Genomic DNA, 9,028 nt, shown 5'->3' with positions numbered 1-9,028 from the left:
TATTAATTTTATTTCTTTAATTTAACTAAATATTATTTATTTAATCATCCATAATTTGAATTTATACATAACCATCTTTCCTCTAATTTTTTTTAAATTATAATTAAATATTTATCTTATAATATAATATCAGATATCTATCTCACTTAAAAATAAATTAAAAATATATTATGAATAAAAAATATTAAACATCTAAAAAATATTAAAAATAAAAAAAAAGAAACATTAGATAAATTTAAGAATTAAAATAAATATTAATCAACTATCTAATATTTTTCATTAAAAATAAGATGTTAATAAAATTTTTATAATTTTAAAAAGTGATTGCATTAATAATCTTAACATTTTCATCTTCATTTTATAAATAACCCAATAACTTATATTATCATTTTAATTTTAATAAATTTTTTTTACACACCAAATATTCTCTATGTCCATTTTATAATTTGCCTCTTTTAATAATATTTTTTTCATTAATCAAACCTGAGTTCTTTCATTAGGAAAGTAACGAGTCTTACTATATCCAACATTTATTGATTAATTTTGATGAATTTTAAGATAGGTTGAGTTAAAAGAATCATAAAATTTTGATTGAATCTCTTTATTAGACTTTAAGTTATGAGTATTTTAAATTCTTTAAATGAGATTTACAAAATAATAAAGAGTGTAGAAAGTAAAATTTAGAGCTTCAAAATCTTGTTGTTTGCTTCAAAAATAACAGAGGTACATATTTGGTTTATTAGTTATAGGGGGTGTTTGGTTTACCTGTTGGGTGATAGGGCACCCAAACAAGTAAATTGTGGTGTTTGGCAAGTTTAAAAAAATAGAGTTGATAGCTGATGGGCAAATCAGCTGCAGTTTCTATCAGCTCTAAAAATAGAGCTGTTTCTCATCAGCTGATAGCTGATCTGGTTTTATTTTTTATTTTGACCATATTATCCTTTTTTATTTAACTTGAAAATTAATATTATTAATATTTTTATTTTTTATTTATAATTTTAATATTTTAATTAATGTATTTAACTTTGTTAAAATATTTTTTATTAATAACATAAAATATAAAATATTTATTTATATCCAAAAACTTAAAATTAATTATAAATTTTTCTATTAACAATAATAATTATTTTATTATTTTATCTATATTTTTAAAATTATTTAATTATCTTAAAAAATAATTATTTTCTTATTTCAATAATAAAATAAATAATATAATATAAAAGATTAATAATTATATATTTATTTAAATAATATAATATATTAATTTAATAATTATATATTTAATTTAATAATAAAATAAATAATATAATGTAATAAATTTATAATTTTATATTTATTTAAATAATAAAATAAATTATATGATATATACCCTTATTAGTCATTTCATATATTAACAGCAACAGCTAAATATAAGTTTACCAAACACTTAATATAAAGCGATTATCATCATTATCGCTATCGCTATCACTAATGATAGCTATCAATGTTATCAGTTGTATTCAACAGTTAATCCAAACAAGCCCATAGTCTGTTAGACTCTGTTTAACTTTTAAGTTTTTAATTAATGATTTAAAATTTTAATAAACATAAATTTAAATTAATTTTTTAAAAATTTCATTTTCAATAATTTAAAATTATAATTATATTATTAACATTTAAAATTTTTAATTTTTAACTTTTGACTCTTCAACCATTGATGATTAATATTTAACTGCTGACTATAATACCTCAACCATTAAACAAAATAAACCTTTATTTTTTTTTTCTTTTATAAGTTTTTGTTATGAAAAAGACCATATTATCCATGATGTTATAATAAAATTGTAATTAAAACATTAATTAATTAATAAGATGACAACTTGATTCTTTACCTATTAAACTAAACTTTTAAGATTTTTATTTTAATAGAAAAATTGAAAAAGTGAAAATTCGAACCTGATTAGTGAGTAATATATATTTAATCGTTAATAATTTATCATGTATTAATAAATTATATTTTTTATTTTAGAGATACTCAATTTTTAATCATTTTTTTTACTTAATACTTTCACATTATGTTATACTATTAAATGTAATAAAAAAATTTTAATTAATTATCTTTTGAGCCAAAATTACAATTATATCTTTTAAAAATTTTTGTTTATAGAATTTCTCTTACATTTATTTTAATTCGACCAATTATTTGGGTTTAAAGTAAATATTTATATATATATATATAATTAATTTTTAATCAAGAGAAGATAAATAATTTAAATGATTAAAATTCACTTAATTTAAATTAAATAAAAATTAAAAAAATTTAAATTATTATCACGCAATATGTAAGTAGATGACTTGTTAAAACATTAATTAATAAGATGATAAATAAGATTTTTTACCTATTAAACTAAACTTCTAAGATTTTTTTAATAAGAAAATTTAAACCTGATTCTATTAAATAACTAATATACTTTCAACTATTAAATTAAGTTAAACAATTAAACTTTTAAAATTAACAATCTAATATATTATACATGCAAGAATTCCTTCATTGTTGTTATCCTCACTCAAAAATAAAATTAGGGTTTTTTTAAAATTATTTTCTAATAATTGTTTCAATATCATGATGTAAGATTAATGGCCATGCTTAAATGTTGCCAGCTTTGTTTAATAGCATTGACCTAAATGAATATGGAATGCATTGCCCTTGGCCTTTATTTTTTGATCAGTCAATACTACCAAACAAAACAAAACACTAATTGCTGGTTAGGTCTTCCATTTCTTTCATTTAGCAAAGCCCTTCTAAGATTAATCTTTAATTTAATGAATAACTATTAAATTATTAAATTATTAATAATTATTTAATAATGAATAATTTCTCCTTAACTTCACATGGCAGAGAAATGAGACTATACAATATACAAAATTGTGTCCACTTCCAATGTAGGGCGAAAGAGTTACAGACTAACAGATTTGTCATAGGATAAGAATTATCTTATTCTATATTTTATTAGTAAATAAAAAATTATTAAAAAAAAATTATTGTTATTAATATTTTAATAAAAGTGACATAAGAAAAGGGAGACGTGCAAGCAGGGCAATTACAATTTCAAACAAGACAAAGGCAGCTTAAGAAAGAGAAATTAAAGTAATCAAATCCAAAGTTTGATTGACCCGAAAATTGAGAAAGAAAATGGAGGAGAAGGAGGAGGTGCCATTCTTCCCACAATTTCCTCTTCTTTCTCTTCACTATTCTAATTCTAATTCTATTCTCCTCACTTTACTTGCTCTACTACGACTCTCCTTTTCTTTACCTTTCTTTCTTCTCATTTAATTATTTATTTTTTCTCCCTCTAAACCCACCATTGCAATGCCCTACCAGACCTAAGAAGAAGGAAGGAGAACCCCCACCTCAATTCTTCTTCTGGGTCTGATCTGAAAGAGTGAAAGTTTTCTTCTTTTGTGTTGTTTTTGGGTGAGGTGGATTTGTCTTGCTTCTGTGTTTTTGTTGGCGTCACTCGAGGATTCCTGTTGAAGTACCAAGTTTCGAGTGCTAACCGACAGTTCTGCACCTCGTATCCAATATCTCTCTCTCCTCTGTATCTCTCTCTTCTTTTAACGGACTCCACTGATAGCTTCTTGCAACTGTACTCAACTTGCCACAATGCCCCATTACATAACCTACTACTGAACCTACTACTGAAACCAGGTATTGTCTTTATTTCTCTCTTTCTTTTTCCTAAAAAAAATAAAAAAATTGTCCATTTTCTCTCTCTCTCCCTCTCCCTCTCTTTTCTTTAATCTTATTTCTTCTTCTCTTATTATTATTGTCATTATTATCTCCTATCGTGTTCTGATTTTGAATGTTGTTCTACTTGATTACCTTGTTTTGATAGTGATTTCCACTATCTTTTCTCTTATAAATAGTGGGTTTCTTTCTTTTAATTTTTTTTAAAATTTTAATTTGTAATTTCAGATTTTCAAGCAACAGGTCATGATTAGATATACGGAGAAGTGAAACCCAAAAAGAGTTGACCGAGAACACATCTAAAACTGATATGAGGAAGATGCTGCCAAATGGAAGATGCAGAGGAAATAGTAAAATCACTATGGCTGCAACAAGTTAGAATTTTCTTTTCTTGCTTTATGTAAAGAAGAGGGTTTCTTGTTGAAGAAAAGCTGACAAGAAAATGAAGAGAGAATGGAGGAGGGTATCATCACAAGATCAAGGCATCATGGGAATCTTTGTTTTTGGCTATATACTGTTGTTGCTTCTAATCATTCCATCACAAGCAAGAGAATTGGCTTCACAGCAAAGTAGCAATGATGATATTGTGGGGTTGCTAACCTTCAAGAGATCCTCTGTTCAATCTGATCCAAAAAATGTCTTAGCTAACTGGACTACCGATTCCCCTAGTCCATGTTCATGGTTTGGTGTCTCTTGTTCTCTTGATGGCCGTCGTGTGACGTCTCTAAACCTTACCAACGCCGGCCTCATTGGCAGTCTACACCTCGCTGACCTTACTTCCTTGCCAGCTCTCACCGATCTTATTCTACGAGGCAATTTGTTCTCTGCTGGTGATCTCTCTGCCTCCTCTGCTACTCCATGCGCTCTAGAGACTATTGACTTGTCTTTCAACAACATCTCTGATCCTCTTCCAGGGAGGTCCTTCCTGTTCTCCTGTAATCGTCTGGCTCGTGTTAACCTCTCTCATAATTCCATTCCTGGGGGCACTGTCCAGTTTGGTCCTTCTTTACTGGAGCTTGACCTCTATGGCAATCGCATCTCTGATTCTACCTTCTTGAATCGCTCTCTCTCTATCTGTCAGAACTTGAATTTCCTCAATTTCTCTAATAACAAGCTCGCAGGCAAACTTGAAACCACTCCCATATCTTGCAAGAGTCTCTCAGTTTTAGACCTCTCATATAATTTGCTATCTGGGGAGATACCACCCAGCTTTGTTGCAGACTCTCCACCGTCTCTCAAGCATCTGGATCTATCCCACAATAACTTCTCTGGTAACCTTTCCAGTCTTGATTTTGGGCGCTGCAGCAACCTCAGTTTGTTCAGTTTGTCACAGAACAGGCTTTCCGGCACCGTGTTCCCAATTAGTCTGAACAACTGTGAGGTTTTGGAGACCCTTGACCTCTCCCATAATGAGCTGCAACTCAAGATACCTGGTGCTGCACTGGGAAGGTTCAAAAAATTGAAGCAGCTGTCTCTAGCTGACAATCTGTTCTTTGGTGATATTCCTCCTGAGTTGGGACAGGCCTGTGGAACTCTGCAGGAGCTGGATCTATCAGCCAACAAACTCACTGGTGGCTTGCCGCTGAATTTTGTATCATGTTCTTCTCTGCAGACCCTAAACCTTGGAAACAATCTCCTTTCAGGGGATTTCCTTACTACTGTTATCAGTAGCCTTCAAAGTCTGAAATATCTCTATGTACCATTCAACAACATAACTGGTCCTGTGCCCTTGTCTCTGACAAACTGTACTCAGCTTCAAGTGCTTGACCTGAGTTCGAATGGCTTCACCGGGAATGTTCCTTTTGAGTTCTGCACGTCCTCAAACTCCTCTACGCTGCAGAAGTTGTTTATAGCCAACAATTACCTATCAGGGCAGGTGCCCTCAGAGCTTGGAAGCTGCAAAAACCTGACAGGAATTGATCTTAGTTTCAACAATCTGAATGGTCCGATTCCTTCAGAGGTTTGGACCTTGCCAAATCTTGCTGACTTTGTTATGTGGGCAAACAACCTCACAGGTGATATTCCGGAAGGCATTTGCGAGAATGGAGGAAACCTAGAAACTTTGATTCTCAACAACAATCTCCTTACTGGAACTATTCCTAAGTCCATTGGCAGTTGCACCAATATGATTTGGATATCACTTTCCAGCAACCAGCTTAGTGGAGAAATCCCTCCTAGTATCGGAAATCTTGTTAACCTTGCAATACTCCAAATGGGTAACAATTCACTCAGTGGACAAATACCACCGGAACTGGGAAGGTGTCCGAGCCTCATCTGGCTTGACTTGAACAGCAACGACATTACTGGCCCCCTCCCACCTGAGCTTGCAGATCAATCTGGCCTAATTATTCCTGGAATTGTATCAGGAAAACAGTTTGCATTTGTGAGAAATGAAGGCGGGACATCATGCAGAGGAGCTGGAGGACTTGTTGAATTTGACGGGATTAGAGCAGAGAGGCTGGAGACTTTACCTATGGTTCATTCGTGTCCAACAACCAGAATTTATTCTGGGAAAACAGTTTACACCTTCTCCAGCAATGGCAGCATGATATACCTTGATCTTTCCTACAATTCCTTGTCTGGAACTATCCCTGAAAATTTTGGTTTAATGAGCTATTTGCAGGTTCTGAATTTGGGGCACAACAAGCTAATTGGAAATATTCCTGACAGTTTTGGAGGTCTGAAAGAAATTGGAGTTCTGGATCTCTCTCACAATGATCTTCAAGGATCTATCCCAGCATCTTTGGGGACTCTTTCATTTCTTAATGATCTTGATGTCTCTAATAACAACCTTTCTGGTCCCATCCCTTTCGGTGGTCAGCTAACCACTTTCCCAGCATCCAGATACGAAAACAATTCTGGCCTTTGTGGGGTACCATTGCTTCCTTGTAGCTCTGGAGGCCGCCAGCCAGGCTCTTATCATCAGGGAAAGAAGCAGTCTGTGGCAGCTGGGATGGTCATTGGCATCATATTCTTTGTGGTGTGCATCTTTGTCTTCACATTAGCTTTTTATCGTGTGAAGAAGTTTCAGCAAAAGGATGAACAGAAAGAGAAGTATATTGAAAGCCTTCCAACTTCTGGCAGCAGCAACTGGAAACTTTCAGGCGTTCCTGAGCCTCTGAGCATCAACATTGCCACATTTGAGAAACCTCTGCGTAAGCTGACCTTCGCTCATCTGCTTGAAGCTACCAATGGTTTTAGTGATGACAGCTTGATAGGGTCTGGAGGTTTTGGACAGGTCTACAAGGCAAAGCTAAGAGATGACTGTATTGTTGCAATAAAGAAGCTGGTTCATGTTACAGGCCAGGGAGACAGAGAGTTTATGGCAGAAATGGAAACTATTGGGAAAATAAAGCACAGGAACCTGGTTCCTCTGCTGGGTTACTGTAAGGTAGGAGAGGAGAGGCTTCTTGTGTATGAGTACATGAAATGGGGAAGTCTAGAGTCTGTTCTTCATGACAGGTCTAAAGGAGTGTGCTTAAGGCTTGATTGGGCAGCAAGAAAGAAGATTGCCGTGGGTTCAGCGAGAGGTCTTGCATTCCTTCACCACAGCTGCATACCACACATTATCCACCGTGATATGAAGTCTAGCAATGTTCTTCTAGATGAAAACTTTGAGGCCAGAGTTTCTGATTTTGGCATGGCCAGATTGGTGAATGCTCTCGACACGCATCTTAGCGTTAGCACACTTGCAGGAACTCCCGGTTATGTGCCTCCTGAGTATTATCAGAGCTTTAGGTGCACAACAAAGGGAGATGTTTACAGCTATGGTGTCATACTGCTAGAGCTACTCTCAGGTAAGAAGCCAATAGACCCATCGGAGTTTGGGGATGACAACAACCTTGTAGGATGGGCAAAACAACTTCACATGGAAGATAGAGACAATGGGATACTGGATACTGAGTTAACAGTGCAAAAATCTTGTGAGGGTGAATTACATCAGTATCTGAGAATTGCTTTTGCGTGCCTTGAAGAAAAGCCTTTCAAGAGACCGACAATGATTCAGGTGATGGCCATGTTCAAAGAGCTTCAGGTTGATTCTGAAAATGATATCCTAGATGGTTTCTCAATGAAAGATGCGGTAATCGACGAACTGGGAGAGAGAGTGTAGATTATGATGTTCGAGACTAGATGGCTGAGGCTCTGGCAATGATAATTTGCACCTTTGAACGGGATACTGGGGCTATCCTTCAAATTTCACCTACTGTAAATAATAGAAGACTAGACAGAGAAAGTAGCAAGAAATGTGGGAAGAAACAAAGTAATAGGACTTTCAGTTGCTCAACAAATGGGTAACAATTTTTCTTTCCTTTGATCATCATGTTTGTCACTGAAGACTTAAAATCTTTGTTTCTTTGCCATTAGCTTCTTCTTTCTTTTGTCACAGTTTTGCCAACAGACGTTTCACGTTTTATTTAAAATTTTCCATTTTTTGCTGTTCATAGGAAGCCAGTGTTTTGTAAAGTTGTAGTTATTAGCATATCATTTTCAAGTAAATAATAATGATATCACTTGCATTTAGTTCTAGTAAACCTGCTGAGAGAGAGAGAGAGAGAGCACTATCTGCTGCTTTCCTTTTCCTATATTTGGTTTAGAATTCAAACATTAAATTGATGATTATTCCTCGTTTCCTGAAACCTTCAAATACCCTTTTGCATCAAGGCACAGCTCTGCTCATCCAACTGGGAGTAGGAATCTCCAAGGTCTTTTTCTTGAATACTATATTATGGAATTTTGATTCAGCAGTGTGTTGGAAGAGGAGTTTTCTGGAAGAAGAAGGGATAGGTTTTCTATTCCTTCACTCTTTCTTTCATGATTTCTTTATTATTGCTGACCAAAATAAATTCAATGACAATAACTTCTGCCTGTTGTTTTGTGTACACGGTTCATTGTCACGTGTGCTGTTGCCAATCTGTGTTGAAAATTCAACTATAGATTTTCAAGTTCTTGAGATATGATAATGATAAACGAAATTGATCTGATAGTTATGAGACTGTCTGTAATCGTCTAATTGCTTGTTAAATATAAATTTCATTATTTTTCTTAACTGATTTTATTAATAAAATTGTTAAATATAGTCAGCAGCAACCAAACAACACCTAATGGTTGCAGTAGAGTCTGAAGCAAGTCTTTGATTTTATAGTTCTTGGTCAAAGGATCATTTCAAGAGCCTTTGTTAACCATGCATTTCTTTTATTTCTCTTGATTTTATCACAAAGTAAAACTATTTTATTATGATTATTTAATAAAATTTTACGACTTATCTCATAAGACTTTTATAAATTAATATTTTTTGTTAAA

General features: G+C 33.0%; 1 protein-coding gene across 1 annotated transcript; it reads left to right on the top strand.

Moving 5' to 3' along the window:
• The first annotated feature begins 3,059 nt into the window (after window positions 1-3,059).
• Window positions 3,060-8,169, top strand: LOC110648340 (receptor-like protein kinase BRI1-like 3). The gene is made up of 2 exons (XM_058136047.1): window positions 3,060-3,688; window positions 3,956-8,169. Exon 2 carries the CDS (start codon window positions 4,170-4,172, stop codon window positions 7,836-7,838), a length of 3,669 nt encoding a protein of 1,222 aa, XP_057992030.1. The 5' UTR covers window positions 3,060-3,688; window positions 3,956-4,169; the 3' UTR covers window positions 7,839-8,169.
• Window positions 8,170-9,028: the final 859 nt, after the last annotated feature.

This window comes from Hevea brasiliensis, chromosome 2, assembly GCF_030052815.1.
Source record: "Hevea brasiliensis isolate MT/VB/25A 57/8 chromosome 2, ASM3005281v1, whole genome shotgun sequence".
NCBI classification, from domain to species: domain Eukaryota; kingdom Viridiplantae; phylum Streptophyta; class Magnoliopsida; order Malpighiales; family Euphorbiaceae; genus Hevea; species Hevea brasiliensis.
The sequence above is the reverse complement of the archived record's forward strand: the minus strand, read 5'-3'. Positions and strand labels throughout refer to the sequence as shown.

Bases quoted from the DNA above. Each gene is read 5' to 3' on its own strand.
- LOC110648340 (XM_058136047.1), top strand. From the start codon at position 4,170: ATGAAGAGAGAATGGAGGAGGGTATCATCACAAGATCAAGGCATCATG.